The sequence below is a fragment of the Anticarsia gemmatalis genome, chromosome 19 (genome assembly GCF_050436995.1).
Source record: "Anticarsia gemmatalis isolate Benzon Research Colony breed Stoneville strain chromosome 19, ilAntGemm2 primary, whole genome shotgun sequence".
In the NCBI taxonomy this organism is placed as follows: domain Eukaryota; kingdom Metazoa; phylum Arthropoda; class Insecta; order Lepidoptera; family Erebidae; genus Anticarsia; species Anticarsia gemmatalis.
The window spans coordinates 4481222-4499549 of record NC_134763.1 but is presented as its reverse complement, the minus strand read 5'-3'; the positions used below and the strand labels follow the sequence as shown (position 1 = coordinate 4499549).

Here is an 18328-nt window from a genome sequence, read left to right as displayed (position 1 = left end):
TTCAGGGTCATTATATTATTACCATGCAGTACCAAAAAGTGTCACAGCACAGTCTTCTATTCAAGTGTAGTCATTCCTTTAGTGATAACAGTAGTTTTAAACCAATCTATTTTAGTCCTTCCATGAAATGAAATGTTAATTTCAGCGGTGTCAAGTGACAAGTGGTGACAGTGTCACAGTGACATTCAGTAGGTACATGACATTGATGACAGTAGTTCGTAATATTTGAGTTTAGTCCTAGATAATTCATTAATCCGGTATCCATCCACTCTACTGCTTGCTTTTATTGGATTGGATCTTTGGACCATTGCTAATCAAATCATCCGATGGATTATTAGGTACACAGATAAGTTAGTATAATTACTTGATAAGGGAACATTATTTGTGATAACGGGCCTTTACTTTGTTCAAGTTTGTTCTTTCTAAGTCAACATTGTGATAAATAGGTAGGGTTAATATTTTTAGTCCTAAAAATGTCCGTAACAGTACATAATAACGTGGTATCGGGACCTGAAGAACGAGGCATTCCAGCGCATTTGTCATTTGGTCAATTTCTATACGACCAGCTCAAAAATGGTGGAGATAACATAGCCTTAGTAAGTATATTATAAACTGCCAATTTTACAACTTTTATTAATTTGGTGAGGCACTTCTAAATCCGTTTGATACAGATTTGTATCTTAAGAGCACTAGATTACCATGAGTAGGCATTTTCCATAGGACTTTATTTAATACATGAAACACTATGCAGTAAATTTTGTAGGTACTTCTATACATTTATTATTGAGATAGGAAAAGGAAAAAAACAATGTATAATAAGAAAAATATGTTTTTTCCTTAGATCAATGCTGAGACTGAGGAGTCTGTTACATACAGACAAATACTTCAACTTAGTGTGAATCTTGCAGTGAGTTTACAAAAACTTGGTTTGAAAAAAGGTGATCTTGTGGGTCTAAGCAGTGAGAACAGGTTTGAGTTTGCTGTGGCAGCTCTTGCAGTAATATACTGTGGTGGTGTGCTGTCTACGCTTAACATCACATATTCACCAGGTAATTGTCAATAACTTTGTGTTATCATATCCGTGATATCAATTCTAATTATAATTTTACAGATTAAATAGCAAGATAAGCTTAGCTTACATAAACATCTATTAATACATTTTTGTTTTGAACTTTCAGGAGAGATATCCCATTTACTAAAAATAACAAAGCCCAAGTTTATCTTCATATCTCCGATTACATCACAAAACATCCATGACTGCTGCACTGAACTATCTTACCCTTGCAAACTCATCATGTTTGGTGAATATGATGTTGTGCCTGATTGTATCATGTACAATGACTTGATCAAGGCACATGTCAATATTGATGACTTCACTGTTGTTGATGTTGATGGCCAAGACACAGTGGCTGTGATGTGCTCGTCGGGTACTACTGGACTGCCTAAGGGTGTGATGCTCACTCACATCAACTTCCTTACATTGTCAGCACACATGAAGTAAGATATCCTGGCAACTTTTAACTGTTGAGTATCCTCTTACTATGAGAAATGTTAATACAATATTTAATTTGTTTTAGATACTACTTTGATTATGTACAGCAAAAGAAAAATAATGGTATAGTAACAGGCTTATCACTAATACCTTGGTTCCATGCTTATGGCTTTATCACAACATTTGCTGTGATGGCAATGAACATCAAAATAGTATTTTTGATTAGATTCGAACATGAGCAGTATTTGGAAACAATTCAGAAATATAAGGTGGGTCAACTGATACTAATGTCTACATACATAGGAAATAAAAAACATGCCTTTTTTATCACTACTACTATAAATGCTTTGAAATATTTTCAGATAAACATGACAACCATAGTCCCCCCACTTGCTGTGTTCCTAGCTAAGCACCCACTAGTCCTTAAGTATGACTTATCCTCCCTGGTTGAGGTTTGGTGTGGGGCAGCACCTTTATCTAAAGATATTCAGACAGCAGTCTCTAAAAGGTAAAATGCTAATTTTCAAATTCACCGAATGATGTCATTTAAGTGTTACATAATGTGTTATGTGACTAGTACATGTTAGGTTGCTAACTGCTTAAATATACACAACAGAGCTATTAATATTATCAGAAGCACCTTGGTTTGTATGAAAATGATTGGAAAATAATCTTGGTAACATTTATTAGTGGTTTATGGTTGATGTAGTATTAATTTATGGCACATAATAATATTTTACTTTTCATTATAATGCTTAGAAAATTTTTGTTATGCTGAATAATTCTTAGGATTTTTAATAATTTAAAAACTGCATGCTCATGTTGATTTTTTACTTTTAATATGCATGTCATTATGACTCAATCATCTCTGTATAATGTTAGATGACGAAACTTTCTACCTAGGATATAAATATTTATCAAATAATATGACACCTGAAATTTATAAAACTATCAAATCTCCCTTATGATAAATAATGATTATTAATGAGATAATTAATTAATAAATGCAATGAAGGGATTAATTGCCTGTCAGGCTGTTACATTACTCACATTCAATAAAGGCAGATATTATACAGCTAATCCTATACTAGCTTCTAATATACACATAACAGAATCATGTTTAACAACTTCATTTAAACTGAATGACACATGTTACATAGCAAGAAAGCAATTAAGCATATGCTTAACTGAAGATAATAAGTAATATGATTATGATATGGGAACCAATATAAATATATCTGGCAAAATCCATCTGCATAACTAAGAATGTACTAAAATATGGAGTTGAGAAATAGTCCTTTTTTATATTTTCAGGACAGGTATAGATTTTATAAAACAAGGTTATGGGCTCACAGAAGTGACCATGGCTTGCCTTGTGGACCTGACTAGTGGAGAGAAGGTGGGCTCATGTGGAACACCTGCACCTGGCATGAGAGTCAAGGTAAATAACTAACTGGACTAAATGATGAACATAATCAGTATAAAATCTACTTCTTATCGAAATTTGAACTGAAATTATTATTTTTATTTTACTATTTACCATACCTAATTAACCGTTCTCTCGAACTCGACCTCTGTTTGTCTATTGTGGGTATTTGAATGCCAATTTTGTTTCATATTGTAGGTAATAGACATAGAAAACGGCAAAATGTTAGGTCCTGGACAAGAAGGCGAGTTATGGATCAAGTCACCACTGCGTATGAAGGGTTACATGGGCGACCAGGCATCGAGCGACGCATTGTTTGACAATGAGGGATACGTTAGGACCGGAGACATCGGCTACTACGACAAAGAAGGCTACTTCTACATTGTCGACCGGCTCAAGGAACTCATTAAATATAAAGGTTTCCAGGTAAAGTGAATGGTTTTTAGTCAATTTCCTTATCAGAACTCGTTTCCCCGTGGTCACGCACGTAATATTATCAAAAACGACTTGTCAAGGTTTAAGAGATTGTTCTCGTATATTTTACCTATTACATTATTTAATCATTTCAATATAATTACTTCAACATCCTTGAACAGTCACGAGTTCATACCATTTAAGCAAAACAATAGATGTAATTAAGCAATGTTAAGATTTATCTTAAAATCGGATTAAGAAAAATGTATAATGTTTATATAATGTATTTAATTACTGTATGTTTTTGAGTTAATCTACATAAAATCACGTGTCAATGTACAGGTAGCACCAGCAGAATTAGAAGCACTACTACTTCAACACAAGGATGTCGCCGAGGTAGGCGTGGTAGGTTTGCCTGACGAGGAAGCTGGAGAATTACCACTCGCGTTCATTGTAGCGCAGCCTAACGCCAAGGTCACAGAGAAAGAGCTCGTTGAATTTGTCGCGTCAAAGGTAACTAACACAATATAGACTATCCTTGAAAGCGTACTTTTATCTTGCATCAGTTTTAGATTCCGTCGGACAAGAAATAGATTGTGTATCAAATGCTGATAATATTGTTTGTTATCAGGTGTCGCCGGCCAAAAGACTACGAGGGGGTGTAATTTTCATTAAAGAAGTCCCCAAAAATGCATCAGGAAAGATTCTAAGAAGGGAATTAAGACAAATGTTAAAGAAATACAAAAGCAAGCTTTAATCATCCAAAGTATTTACAATTTATGTTGTTTTAATGTAACAATTATTGACAGTTATTATTTATTTGTTTTAATATATTAAACAATTATTGTTGATTTTTGTTATAAATATAACATGAATGATAAAAAATATTTACATTTCAATTACTGCCAGCTACCACCGTTTAAAAATGCCAAAGAACATTTTTATTTATTAGCTAATGTATCCTTTAACTCTTGTGGTAATCTATTGAGAGCATAAGAATGCAGTTCATCATTGACAGCTGCTAATACACCAGTTTTGTTAGGGTGCGACTCGGCGGCGCCATACTTGTAGAAGTTGCCAAGAATATCGGTCAACTTACCGCCAGCCGCGGATAGCACCGCTTCAGGAGCACAAGTGTCCCATTTTTTGCAACCAGGACTGGCAAACACGTAAATTGACGCGTTACCTTCCAATAGTTGTAGTACCTGTCGCAAAGTGAAATATTTGATCAAGTTTATCTGTATTGTATAGCACTATCCTTAATCACTATATAGTTAAAGAATATATTTTGATAATTTCTACTGAATGCTAGGATTACCTTATAACCAGCACCACCAACTCTGAGAATTTGTGTTGCATTCATGACTTGTAAAGCCCTCTCTACCAGAGGATTAGAATGACTTCTAGTTGTGGTGATGACCAGAGAGTCTGGGGGAGGAGCAAGAGTAAATCCTCCCACACCTGCTTCTTGTAGGCCCCAGATAGTTCTTCCCATTATCTTTTCAGTCCCCATCATAGTCTTGTAGTATGGCTGATGAATAACACCAGCTACTGGTTTCTCATTAACAGATATGCCAATTAAAACAGTCACATGTTCCAGGAACCCTACAACAATTAAAATGATATGAATTAATTTGAACTTAGTATGCTCCAACACCCCATGCAACATGCAAAATTGTATGACTATGTAATAGAAGTGAAGTGAAGAGAATGAATTCAGGTTTTAATTAGGTCAGTACAGTCAGAACAACATAAAGTGGTTAGTTTTGATTATGATTATCACTATCAATTGCTGTATAATATTTACAATACATACATTCCACAAGATCCTGACATGTTGTCATGTGCCTGTACAACTACAGTGCAATCTAATCAACTAAGCTCTATACACCTATGCAAATCATTCATTTACCATAATTTGATTGGAGCAAACTTAAATACCACTTGATACTTATAAAAGGATGTGTTAAGTACATTTTCCATCTTTCCCATGGATCTCTCTTCAACATAAGGGCACCTAGAATTAATTATTGTATACACATTATTATCAATTGACACAAGAATTTACTGATTTTGAAGATGCATGTTTTGATAAAAGGGTGTTGGTGTGGCATAATAGAATATGTATATGGAAGTAGATGCATAACCCCTACAACAGATTACCTTGAGTATACTCTGAAGTACCATCAAGAGGATCAACCCATACAACAATATCTTCCTCTTTGACACCTTTAAGATTAGCAGGACACTCTAAGGATAATACTTCTTTGTCAGCTTCAGATACCAGCCAGTCACTTGCAACATCACCCTGAAAAAAACATATTTTTTAAATTCACTAAGCTCAATGAGTTCCACATCAATAAATGGGCTAACAGTAATGGAAAATTAGCAGTAGTCTAACAATAATTTGCAGCAAAAAGAACATAATTAAAATCATAGTTACAAGACACATCAATATCAGTCCTCAATCATTCTAAGTTTATGTGATTGAAAGTTGAAACCAAATATAAAAAAAACAACATAGCAACAAGTATAGTCATTTATCAAGTACCTCATTATCAGGGCTGTCTTCTTCACCAATAATATTCACTTTAGGGTAGAGTGCTGATAGTGAAGCAACAATGCAACGTTGTGCAGACCTGTCTGCTTCTGTCTGGTAGTCATCTTTGCCCTGAAAATAATTGTTGGCAATTACTCAAATCCAAAGAGCTGCTACTTCTACAATAGTTATTTTATTACTTATTTCAATCGGAATTCCCACAGTTTCTTTCAATTCTCACGCCTGTTGTTGCCTAATGAGCGCAACTCTTCTTTTATTTCTTTGAATTGAGTTTATAAGTACTGCAAATGTCTTATATCGAAAGTACAAAGTATGTAATATGTAATTAGATAACAGAAACAAAAATCTAGGCAGTGTTTTCAAAATAAGTATCAAGAGATGTAACCTACCATAAACATTAAATATTATTCACTAAAAGTGTGTGAAGACTTCTAAAATAACATTTTATTGTGTATTCACATAAAAAAACTTTATCAAACCTTCTCAATAATTCCCAGTTCTCCTTTACTCATAACATCGCGCACTATTTTCCCCGCTCTGCTGGCCACCGAGACCGAAGAAGCTAACAATCTCACAATAACGGGAACACTTGTCGTCATATTTAATCAAGGAGTCAATCCTACAACTGCGATATCAAAAACTAATGTGATAAACTTTCAAGTTTCAATTCATGTACGTATAGTACGTATATTTCGATTCGCACTTGATGATCACCCAACACAATCTCTTTCAGTACCTAACTTCAGTTTAATTAGTTCAATGTCATTACAGTCATGAAGTCCTGTCATCTGTCAGTGTCACTTCTAATACACAATGACACATGGCACAGGTAACATATATAGCAAATGACAATAAGCATAGACAACAAGTAGCACGACGAAGGTACAATAGGGCTTTAAATCACGGTATGCGGTATGATTAGAACTCAGTAACGATGATGCGGGATGTTGCAACACTTTCCGAACTCGCATATTGTGGGTGTGGAATCCGTAGGATTGGAAGAACACTTACATGCGACGTATTGAAAGCGATTTTGCTCGGTGGTAGGATAAAAAGTAAAGTAAGTACAGGGATATAAGCACGGGGTTGTCAAAACAATATAGGCATTTGGACTGCTGCTGGTGTATATGGCTCATCTCTTGATAGGGTATAAACTAAAGAAGTTTTAAGAAATGTAAAAGACCACAGTAGGATGTCGCAGGTTCGATTCCGACACAGAATAATTATTTTACGGTTATTCTACAAAAGGTATTGTCTGGTCTGACTGTAATATCTCTGTTTTCATGTTTGTTAAAGTCATAACAAGACGACTTATTGCGTAGTGCGGAATGACAGCTCAGCGTGTCCCTGGACAACGAGTTTTATAAAATAACTATGATCATTGATACTGTATATATCATAGATTTTCCGCACACATTTATGCTCAAAAACTATTAATAGAACTCTCGGGCATGCAAGATTTAGGTATTTAAGTTCAGAGTTTGTCTAACCAATAGAGTTAACCTTTAGAGTCTAACCATTAGAGTTTGTCTAAACCATATAAATATGTACTTAATGAAAATAATATAATTAATTATTAAATAGGTAGGTACTTACAGTTCTTGACGGCATTTAAAAGACCCCAACCCGCACTTGGCAAGCGAGGCGAACTACAGGCCTAACCCCTCCCTCGTTCGGAAGAAGACCCAGCAGTGAGTTAAAATGTGTAAAAATAATTATGGGTTAAATAAAAATAATTTTATTTAATCAAGTTTTTATGTAAAAATTTAAAATAATGATTAATAGGTATACGTCAATTTGAATTCCCAAAAAATATATAGGTACTTATCCGTTACCGTGGTGCACAATTCACGTTGTACTTAAAAGTTACTAATAATAATATCTAACAGCTGATCTGTGTAGATCCGCGTACGAGTTAGGTAAATACTGCGAGCATGTGATTTTTTTGGACTTTGTGTAACATCAGTCGACCCAATAATACATTGTGTTCTGCACATCGCTGATCTTTCTCTGAGGAACATCAGGTATTTCGCAATACTCAGGACTGTGGCTTTGTCCCCCCTCTGCGTACGCGTACTCGTGCGGCATTGGGAGATCAGGTAGAGGCCTGTCTAGTTCGATTTCTGTGTCTTCAACACGTTTGTTCTGAAAATGTATAAGAATAGGTAGGTATTTATGACTGACTGGACTGCATAGAAACATTTCCTGGAATGGCTGGAATTACCAAAGGTAACTTTTTTATTTGAAGTGCTATAAACTAGCACTTCAAATAGTAGTCAGCGTTTTTTAAGATAATAAATTTATCTATACCTACACTTCAGAAAGAGAGGCTTCAATAACTAATATAATATGATCTATAATAATAATATAATAAATAATAATATATATATATATTATATATAATAAATATATAATATATATCTATTTATTATTAAATTAAAAGCAGTACCTATCATCTCTTATTTACCTATTTCATTTATGTAGTACCTACTTACATACCTGGAGCTGGTTCGCCTTGCGTCGTCTGTAGTGAAAGATAGTAAACACGACGAGAGCTGCGCCAACGAGGACTGCTGCCGTGTAGATGTACCACGCACCACCGTCTAAACATGTAAGACCTTTTAACTTGCACTATGAGTCACTATTATCTAACTCAAATGAGCTGCACTGTTTTATCCCTAGCAACATATTTTGTAGATATTTCCTCTAATGGGTTATTAAACCAAAGACATATCGTAGGGTCAGTGGTCAATCTATTATAGTGACAAAGTTGTTCAAGCCATCCGAAGGCCTTGTCATGGCTGAAATAACGACTGTTATCCTTATTGACAGCACCGAGAGGAAATTTTTGCTTGCCATATGAAAGATAGAACTACGAGCTTAGAGATCAATAATGTCTAAAAAGGTATCGAAAGTGGGAGATACCACCCTCCAGTGGGCACTAGAGCATCTCGTGAGAGGCGGTATTGAGTCCAAAGACAATGTTATAAAATAAAGTTAAAATTTATTTATATATCGAGGTAAAGGGGTGCTGAATTTACTTTTTCTAGAAAAGGGGTCGAAGTCCAAAAAACTCTGGCACCCAAGCCTACGACATGCCCAATGAAACTGTGTGTTTGTGGCACAGTACGTAAGTATAGTTATTTAATTAAACAGGCTTAATGCAACACTCACCGTATTTGCCGGGTAGTTGTGTGATCGGTTTGACATCTCCCATATAAATTAATTTAGTTTTGCCACTAACATATCTTGTGTAATAATCGACATCTTTTATTTCATCAAATGATACACTATAATGAATGCAAAAAATCATAGTTCGATTATGATTCGTGGTAATATTGACATGTCCTTTGATGGTCGGCAACACCTTTATTTTATCTCTCGATTTAATCATTGCATGAGTGTCTGTAAAATAATGATAATATGTTAGCAGATACTTATGCAATTACTTGGGTATTCTATAGACCATTTACTACCTATTGTGGTTTCGCCGCTGGGCTCGGGACTTCTACCATCACATACAAGTACAGTTTCATAAAAACGAGTAGGTAGGAGTAGTACCTACCTAATTAATAATCATCAAATTAAAAAGAGGTAAAATATTGATTAATAATTCGCAAACGGCGTGACGAAGACGGACGCGGAAATCCGTCACAAGTCTAAGTATTTCAAATCACATCTATTTCAAACTGGCTGCTGGAGTTGTCTTAATAAGAGGTACTGTAGTTTACCTGCAATTAGCTACATAATACTTATATCAGAACACAGAAATAAATAAAAGGGCTTACAATTATTCTGGGTATCATTATTAGAATAGGCACTGCAGTCAAACGGAACTGTTTCATCACCATAGTAATATACTTCAGTTATATTGTCACTGTAATAAAAGGCTGAAACAATATTGATACATTAATTAAAACCTTCACTAAGTGCTTACTTCCAGGTACTTAATATCTTACAAACTAGTGTGTCTGCTTATGACCAGTGTACCAGCGCTACGCGCCCAAATTCAAGTCAAGCTTTATTTTAATTCTTGTAATACAAACTAAAGGTACTAATTAGATTACAAATATAAGTATTTTATTACCTACGTAGGTACATAGTAATACCTACTTAAATATTTAAAAAGTGAAATAAGATTCAACCACGACTGCAATGTTGTACTTACCTACAGACCTCAACGTCTATTTAAACATACCGCTACCATTCAACTATAAGGAAATAATCCATACTAATATTATAAATGCGAAAGTAACTCTGTCTGTCTGTCAGTTACTCAATCACGCCTAAACTACTGAACCAATTTGCATGAAATTTGGTATGGAGATATGTTGATACCCGAGAAAGACTACTAGGCTACTTTTTACCCCAGGAAAATGACGTATAATGGGAAAATTAAGGTGGTGGACGAAGTTGCGTGTAAAAGCTAGTTATAATAATATATAAGAATCAGTCCTTATACTATTTTGTAGCTGCCTAATTTTTAAATAACAAGTTATGAATTTTATGAAATAAAGAAGCGAAAAGATTTCTGTAATAATTTTATAAATCTTATTAGGTACAATAGTATACTCACGTATGGCAGCTGTAACATTGACATGATAATGTTTTAAGCCTGTTTTGTCATCGCAGTTCAATATTGTTCCATCATCAAAATCTTCCAGCGAGTTTAGGGTCAATATAGTGGTTTTTGCTGTTGTTAATAACGTATAAGGAAATGGAAGGTCGTCTGAAAAAAATATACGCACGATTTCTATAAAACATTATATTTTTCTCATATTAACGTTCACAAACGTAGTCCCGAATTTTGAACTCAGTAATTTGGATAACGGTAGGTAGTTAATTCCCATTGGTTTGATACCCAGATCCGCTACAAACATTTCCTATATTTTTCTGTTAAAAAAATCCTATTAGTTAATAGCAAATCTTTGTTTCTTGATAATTTTATAAAGGTCACATAACAAATTAACCGTAACATAAAATTTACAGGTCTGCAGTACGGCTACATGATAGGTATATGGCTATGGTTATAGGTTAAGGGCGTTTTTCATCAGATTATGAGACGGAAAAAGAGTGAATATTATAAAGATTTACTGTGGGAATTAGTTAATTAGTTAATTTACACTACATGCATATTATTTTGTAATTAGTCAAACTTACTATATTTTGGTATATACCATCTCCTGATGTAGGCTCCAAAATCTCTCATAGAAAAGTGACAAGAAAACACAGCTCTTGAACCAGCTTTGTGGTATTGAAACTCATAATGATCTTTAGAACTTATACTTTGCGATGACAACGGTACATCAGTGGTGGGCGTCACGTCGGTAGCTACGGAGGATAACAAGGTTAGGTTAGATAAATAAGGACTGACCAACAAAAAGTGGCACAACTTCGAATATACGAAATTAACATTAGCTAGGCGATGCGGCGCACCGAGGCCCCCCAGTTAAGAGAGCCCGGGACCCTGATCAAGACAAACATATTTCGTAATGCATTTTGTAATTTAAGCGTAGTGGAACCTTGTTATTCTTTTGCACCAGGGCCCCCGACGGCCTACAGCGGTATAAAGAATAATGAAACCCTAGTTTATCCACGACGCCTAGGGAGAGTATAGTCTCAGCTTGGCATAGCGGTGATGGCCATGGCCACCCTAGTTGGTACCGACATCTCGTTTTGTAAAACTGATGAACTCTGAATCCTAAATTATTTATAAAAACAAAGTTATCATCAAAATTTTACAAATCCGAATAAAATTTTTAAACAGTTAACAAATCGCATAAATTGTTTATTGCCTATGGCCTAAACAGCCACTGCTTTTTGAATATTAATTAGATTTTTAACACAGCGAAACACATATTAAGTAGTATCTACGACTTTTTATAAAATTTTCATCTGTATGTACTTACCTGAGCCATCATTTCCGTAGACATGCCTTGTATATTTAAACATAAGAAAACACAATAGCACATATTTTACGCGAGTCATGATGAGTAAAAAACATATAACATTAAATAACTAAGTCGAAAGTAATTATTTTTTTATAGAAACGGCTATCTTATTTATGTTAGAGAACAATCCCGTAGCTACATTTTACAAGACTCGTATGAAAAACTGATTAGTTACAATGATGTAGGTATTTAATTACACGGAAAATTTAACTAAAGGCTAGTGCATTGCGTTATCTATTCTAATATATTATTTTTCTTGTTTTCCTATTGCGTCAGTGGAGATAAAAATATGAAACTGATCAACAGGAATTTACGTTAAATAACTGATTAATTAATAAAATATGTTTTTATTTCCGTATTATAGATGCCTATTAAAATAATTGTTTTGCAAATACCACGGGCACCTAATACCTAACTAAGTAATAGTCAATCGCTATTATTATTCAGATATCTTTTTTGGGGGTTCTAGCGGCCCGGCGCCTGCCATTTTGCTTACACAATATAATATAAATAAAAAACAATATAAGTAAACATAACATATCAAAACATTTATTCAATATTTCACCATATCCCTATGAACTTAAAATTATAATATAGTTTTTTGAAGGCACTTCGTATTTGATAACATGTATAAAATAATATAATGTCAGAATAATAATTATATCACTATTACTAACTCTGCAATATTCAAAAATAAGTAAAGAAATCTTTTTTAAACAATATAAATGCCATAATGATTAAATATTTCGAAATATTACACCTTTTATCGACATACCCACCTTTTTAGCTATTGAAATTCAGGCGTTCTTGTATGATCGAGGCAAAATACAAATATTCGACCTGCCAGTATTCTAACAAAAATACGAATCACATGGCTCGGAAAACAAACCTTTTTTTAATTGTTATTTTTTAAACATTGAGGTTATCTGTTAACACATCATAATTTATTGCTAATTAATACGTTGATACTTCTAGTCTCAATAATAAAATGAAATGACTTCATCTCCGCCACCACATGAAGACAAAAAATATTATATTATCACTCATGTTTGTCAAAATTCTAGATTAAAAAAAAAGCAATAAGATTCATCTTAATTTAACAAACTAAATTATTGAAAGTATCAAACAATTATCACTTACGACTAAACTTAAATTGCAGAAAATATTTATACAAATAAAATAGTACTCTGATTGAGTGACAGAACAACAATAACCTATTTATAATTAAACAAGAAAATACAAAAGTGACAAAGAACTGTTAATGTTAACTTACATAACATAGCAACGTTATTTTAAAAACGTTGGTAATTTATTTACTAAGAACAATAGACTCAAAATAACGATGAGCTTAAATTAATCAATTGCGATATGTATCTTTTTCTATTTGTAATATGATGTAAATATATATTTTTTTATTTTTAGTATACGGAAGGCACGACATAGAATGGTATCACCTAAAAATATGTTTATGGATTATATAAATTGTTCAACTTTACACCTTTTTACGTATCTCTGATTCGTTACTTATCATCTTACGCATAAATATGCAAACAACTTGGTTATATTTAAAAAAATCTGAAACGAATATCCATAACATACATGTTTACTTTATGCTAATTAGTGCCACCCATTGCTATTACAATTAATAAGGAGCTGCCCAGTAACCACGTGATGTTTTTGGAGCAGCCTTTGGAGTCCTAACCCGAATTGAACGAAATGTCCACGCCACGGTATATATGTATTCGGTCTACAAATTTCGACTCTACCCATCGGCTTTTAATTAACACGCGGTTAATGGACGACCCGTAAAATATAGAATGAAGAGAACAAAGATCACGTTGAGGTTTCTTCTTGTTTTTCATCATCTTCCTCAGTGACCTGCTTGAGAATGTGGGTAATGATTTGATCGATGGTGTGCGTATCAAGCATGCGCGCAATATTCTTGTCCTCTAACACATACAGGAACAAATGCTTAGTGTTTTCACGAAGGCGCTGTACTCGTGTCCACTTCTCGCGATCCGCCGGCCGAGCGCCACATTGCTCTATCACTCTTTCCAGCACCTGTACAAATTAACGAGATGTAATTCGTTCTTAATAATACCGGTTTTTTATTAAGATACTATCAAATGTAACGAAATATACGTACCACATCTACACTTTCATCTGGCCAACCAAACAAGAGTAGCGTATCCTTATCAATCAGTTGCGTAATTAATTTATTCAAATTGTCTGCTAACTCTTCTTCAGACATGAGAGGACTTTTCGTTTTCTGAAAAATAAAATGTATTGTGAGTGCAGAAACAGTAATAAGACTACATGGGAACACTATTGAAACTTAAAATGTAAAACTGTTAAATACGTCTGCACGTGACGAAGTGTCTTGTATTTTCAATCAATCGTAAGGTATCTGAATTAAGTTGAATGTCATGTGAAGAAGGAAAGCTTCTGAGCTAACGTTATCGACAGTGACGGTTACGGTTACCTTGTCTTTTTGATCCGCAGGGAGTTCTCCATCCTCCTGCATGCCGCCGTAGAGAACGCCGGCTCCGCTATATCCTTGCAAAATGCGATCGGACTCTACATCGAGCAGATTGAGGACCGATTCTATTTCGGATTTTTTCACTCTATCTGATGAGTTAACGTTGGTGCCCTAGAAGAACACAAATCGGTATTATTAATTATACAAAAATTCATCAAAACGAGAAGCACGCAGTGCTCGTGAGATATTGTTAGTGTGCGTGTGCGTGTGTATGTGTGCGTGTGTGTGTGTGAGCGTGCGTGTGTGTGTGTGTGTGTGAGCGTGCGTGTGCGCGTGTGTGTGTGTAGTACGCACCAGCACGGTCCGCACGTGTTGCAGGTGCGCGCGGAACACGTTGGGGTGGTGCTTGCGCACGTGGCGCATGAGCTGCTCGCCGCGCACGTAGGCGCGCGCCGACACGCAGTACATGCAGCGCCGCGGCCGGTCCAGCGTGTGCGTGTCCAGGTGGCGCCGCAGGTTCACCTCCGAGTGGAACGTCTTGTCGCACACCTCGCAGCTGAAAGCTGTGCGCCACGAAGCAGGTTAATCATCATTGTGCACTCGTCGCGTGGACTACGCGCTTTCGATTAAAGGCTTATATAAAAGAAGCGATGCCAGTGCACCTTTAATTGTATTATAAGTTGGGTCACACTGGATACTTTAAGGTTCGTCATACGTCAGCTTCTAACAGAATAAAAGTATTTCAACGAGTGCGTAGCCGCACGGGTAGGCTAATAGATAAATACGCAACACACTTACGTTTTACGTCTAAATGTACATTTAAATGGTTATTCAAACTGGCTTCATTGATAAACTCCTTCGTGTGGTACTGGCACGTTTTAATTGGGCATAATAATTTTTCCAATCCCATGTGACTTCGCAAGTGGATAAGCATTCTACGGAAAAAACATAATTAATATTAATAAGTCATCACAATCGTACGTAATAAAATATAAATTGAATAAAAAATATGTAGCATACTTAGCCCTGGAGGTGAAGGTGGCGCCACACAGCGTGCACATGTTGCCGGTGTGTTTCTCCAGGTGTCGCTGCAGCTGCGCGCGCTGGATGTACGACTTGTCGCAGAGCGTGCACTTGTGCGGCTTGTCGTCCACGTGCGTCAGCACGTGGCGCCGCATCACCTCCACCGTGAATGTGGTGTAGCTACACTGTAACATATTTACATATGTATTGCATTGTCGCAGTGGTGAAAGTGGTCACCTTGCCGCAATAACCGTAGCGACGCGTGTGGTGGGTTCGAATTCCCCCGGGACAAATCTTTGTGTGATGAGCACTAGCACTACTATACTATTTGTTTTGAGCCTGATTGGTACCAGGCTCAGAACAAATACAGTACCAACACGAATAGCTTGTACTATGGTTAGTACAAGCTCTGCTTAGTTTGGAATGAAATGACCGTGTGTGAGTTGTCCAATTATATTTTTTTTATTTACATTTCCAAAAAGTGAGTAATGAGTACATGGACTGGTAAGTAAACCCAGGCTCTCAAACTGTTTTAAATACTTATATTTTCCTGTTTCTTTAATTTCCATAGTTCCATACTCATCTTTTCAACCTTTTCCTACTCCCATTTCCCAATAATCCTTCTTCAATCATACATCTTGATCACTCTGACACTCCACATAATATAAGAAATAGATAAGTATTCTAATAATGCCAGATATCATTAAAGTCAGCTTATAAGAAAATTTTTTGGCTCTATTTAGAGAACCGAAATTAATAATTCATCAAAAAACCTAGTGGATCTTAGTCAAGACAATGGTGTTTCTAATTTATATTGAGACTTACTCAGTTATGTAAATAAAACAATCAAATTTTTTTGAGCATCTTACCTTGAAATTCCTGTTGTAAGTCATGTGGGGAATAAATATATTATATATTATTATCAATAAGATAGTTATGTTTAAGTTTGTACAGCATTAGATAAATGCATATTATGTTATAAAATTTACAAAGTTAAGTCACAAAATGTTTTATACTCTTTGTCGATTTTTTGTAATTGATATAGCATTCGAGGTTTTTGTAACACATTTCTTCCTTAAAGAGAAAGAATTTGCTAAGGAAAACATCTTACCACTTCACAGGAGTATTTCTTAGTTCCATGTATCTCCAGGTGTTTGGTCATAGCTGCACGAGAACTGATCCATTTTCCACACTCGTTACATTGGTACTGATCCGGTGTTTCTGTTCAGATAAAATTAATAGGTATATAAGCACAGGTTTTGCATGATGCAATGTCCCAAGGTCTTTTAAAAACAGGCTAAGGCCAACATCAAACAAGCTGAGATTCAAAACTTTGTGGACAATCCTAAGTATTTGCTCTGTGAAAATACCAAACTATCAGTGAGAGCAGTGATAAAACTTCTAACTATTTTAGCCTACACTCCATGAACTCTAGCTTATATTGTAAAGTTTATCTTTACTAGCAGTTTCATCGGGTTGACTTAAGATTACTTGTTATACCACACTATTTCTTATTGCTGCTCCACTCTCGTTAGTCATAGCATGATCTAACATAGTCTACAGCCTCCCTCAATAAATGGACTCGTAGTTCCTGAGATAAGCAGTCAAACAAACAAAAAAGAATGTAAGTAAGTGACAAATTACCTGCATGATTTTTATGCCAATGGTTGATAAGTTTTGAGAAATTCTTAGTACTGAACAAACAGTACTTGCAATAGTATTCCTTTCTGAAAATATGCTGCAGTCTAATGTGGACAGCCAGATTGTCCTTTCTTGAAAATGTTGAATTACATATCTGTTAAACAAAATGTTGTTTATAAATACAAATATAGACCACTAAGGAAATAATAATTAATGTTTTTCAAAATGTATCTGAATACCCAGGAGGAATATTAAATATAGTGTTAAACTGTGTGCATTACTGCAGTCATCACTAATAATTAAGTTAGTTATTGTAGTTAAAATGTGTAAATATTCAGTCAGTTTACCTCACAGGCATAAGCAAATACTGTGTTGCCATCACAGCCACTTTGTGCCATATGTCTTATCACATGTGATTGGCGCACAAACTCCTTGTTGCAATGTGGGCACAAAAATATATCTCTTTCATGCACCTTCTTTATATGTTCCTCTAATGTAGCTTTATCTGGACAACGTACATTACACTTGTCACAAGCTACACTATCAGGTAACTTAGAATGTTCCATCAACAGATGCTCTTGGTAGCTCTTTTTAAATCTGAATTTTTTTGTACATTCTTGGCAGCGGTATAAAGCCTGGAAATTTATTGATTATTTATTTTGTAAATATATAGAAAAATCATAAGTAGGTAATCAATCTTTAACTTAAGTATTGGACAGCATTAAAAAAAGTATCCTTGATATTTTATACGCAAACAGCGTCACTGTGTATAAATTCCTGTAATGCATCGTTAATCAATGTCTAAATCAAAAAAATCGCTATCACAAACATAGTCATGAAGCGCCTAGGGATTATGTTTTTCTAATCACAGAATGCAAACGATAGGGCAGTCATTATCTAGGTACCATTTTATTTACCTTTATGTTAAATACGTTAGATAGTTCTAATTTTTCATGTGTCCTTAATGCCTTTAGTGTTGGAAAGTTATTGTTGCACATATTACACTGAAATCTCGTCCGATTATCGGCTGATTTACCATTTTTCTTCAGTTTTATCTTGTTTACGTCTTTACCAGAGGTTCGCTTATTTTTGGACCCAGGCGGTCTACCTAGTTTCTTACGTTTGGGTGGCATTTTATTTATTAATTTTGCTATATTTTAGAACTGTTTACATCACTTGTTCAGTTTGTTGATTACCAAAGTCCGTGCAATGAGTTCACATTTATAAATTTTGATATTTCTTTCACTCAGGCGCTAGCAAAATACATGTACTTTTGTCAAACGCCACGTATACGAGCTAGTGATGGGGCTCACCTTCAACTATTTACAACTCTACTCACTCA

The 18328-nt window shown here is 35.0% G+C and overlaps 4 protein-coding genes across 5 annotated transcripts; 1 reads left to right on the top strand and 3 right to left on the bottom strand.

Moving 5' to 3' along the window:
* The first annotated feature begins 207 nt into the window (after positions 1-207).
* On the top strand, positions 208-4103 carry LOC142980931 (luciferin 4-monooxygenase-like). Its single transcript, XM_076126547.1, has 9 exons — positions 208-596; positions 842-1049; positions 1179-1497; positions 1578-1761; positions 1855-2000; positions 2807-2933; positions 3117-3344; positions 3675-3845; positions 3964-4103. The coding sequence occupies exons 1-9, from the start codon at positions 474-476 to the stop codon at positions 4087-4089; spliced, it is 1632 nt and encodes a 543-aa protein (XP_075982662.1). The 5' UTR covers positions 208-473; the 3' UTR covers positions 4090-4103.
* LOC142980932 (3'(2'),5'-bisphosphate nucleotidase 1) lies at positions 4063-6648 on the bottom strand. 2 transcript variants are annotated; one of them, XM_076126549.1, is made up of 6 exons: positions 6372-6648; positions 5884-6003; positions 5496-5640; positions 5245-5349; positions 4651-4937; positions 4063-4537 (listed from the first exon to the last, which is right to left on the bottom strand). In XM_076126549.1, exons 1-6 carry the CDS (start codon positions 6489-6491, stop codon positions 4274-4276), a joined length of 1041 nt encoding a protein of 346 aa, XP_075982664.1. In that variant the 5' UTR covers positions 6492-6648; the 3' UTR covers positions 4063-4273. The 2 variants fall into 2 exon arrangements, with proteins under 2 accessions (XP_075982664.1, XP_075982665.1); XM_076126550.1 differs by lacking the exon at positions 5245-5349 and having other exon boundaries at positions 6372-6647.
* Positions 6649-7344: 696 nt separating this feature from the next.
* Positions 7345-12010, bottom strand: LOC142981073 (uncharacterized). The gene is made up of 7 exons (XM_076126748.1): positions 11802-12010; positions 11053-11223; positions 10469-10621; positions 9681-9782; positions 9067-9297; positions 8392-8495; positions 7345-8037 (listed from the first exon to the last, which is right to left on the bottom strand). The coding sequence occupies exons 1-7, from the start codon at positions 11878-11880 to the stop codon at positions 7855-7857; spliced, it is 1023 nt and encodes a 340-aa protein (XP_075982863.1). The 5' UTR covers positions 11881-12010; the 3' UTR covers positions 7345-7854.
* Positions 12011-12366: 356 nt separating this feature from the next.
* On the bottom strand, positions 12367-18288 carry LOC142981008 (uncharacterized). The gene is made up of 10 exons (XM_076126656.1): positions 17904-18288; positions 17334-17621; positions 16990-17140; positions 16457-16566; positions 15343-15530; positions 15121-15257; positions 14677-14885; positions 14326-14493; positions 13990-14112; positions 12367-13904 (listed from the first exon to the last, which is right to left on the bottom strand). The coding sequence occupies exons 1-10, from the start codon at positions 18117-18119 to the stop codon at positions 13677-13679; spliced, it is 1818 nt and encodes a 605-aa protein (XP_075982771.1). The 5' UTR covers positions 18120-18288; the 3' UTR covers positions 12367-13676.
* Positions 18289-18328: the final 40 nt, after the last annotated feature.

Coding starts and splice junctions, on each gene's coding strand:
- LOC142981008 (XM_076126656.1), bottom strand. CDS start 18,119: ATGCCACCCAAACGTAAGAAACTAGGTAGACCGCCTGGGTCCAAAAAT. Junction 17,141..17,333: donor TATTTGCTTATGCCTGTGAG/GTAAACTGACTG, acceptor TTTGTTTAACAG/ATATGTAATTCAACATTTTC. Junction 16,567..16,989: donor TTGGCATAAAAATCATGCAG/GTAATTTGTCAC, acceptor TTATCTGAACAG/AAACACCGGATCAGTACCAA.
- LOC142980931 (XM_076126547.1), top strand. CDS start 474: ATGTCCGTAACAGTACATAATAACGTGGTATCGGGACCTGAAGAACGA. Junction 597..841: donor GTGGAGATAACATAGCCTTA/GTAAGTATATTA, acceptor TTTTTTCCTTAG/ATCAATGCTGAGACTGAGGA. Junction 3,846..3,963: donor TTGAATTTGTCGCGTCAAAG/GTAACTAACACA, acceptor GTTTGTTATCAG/GTGTCGCCGGCCAAAAGACT.
- LOC142981073 (XM_076126748.1), bottom strand. CDS start 11,880: ATGACTCGCGTAAAATATGTGCTATTGTGTTTTCTTATGTTTAAATAT. Junction 11,224..11,801: donor CTACGGAAATGATGGCTCAG/GTAAGTACATAC, acceptor TATCCTCCGTAG/CTACCGACGTGACGCCCACC. Junction 8,496..9,066: donor ACAACTACCCGGCAAATACG/GTGAGTGTTGCA, acceptor TTACATGTTTAG/ACGGTGGTGCGTGGTACATC.
- LOC142980932 (XM_076126549.1), bottom strand. CDS start 6,491: ATGACGACAAGTGTTCCCGTTATTGTGAGATTGTTAGCTTCTTCGGTC. Junction 6,004..6,371: donor AACTGGGAATTATTGAGAAG/GTTTGATAAAGT, acceptor AATTATTTTCAG/GGCAAAGATGACTACCAGAC. Junction 5,641..5,883: donor AAGACAGCCCTGATAATGAG/GTACTTGATAAA, acceptor TGTTTTTTTCAG/GGTGATGTTGCAAGTGACTG.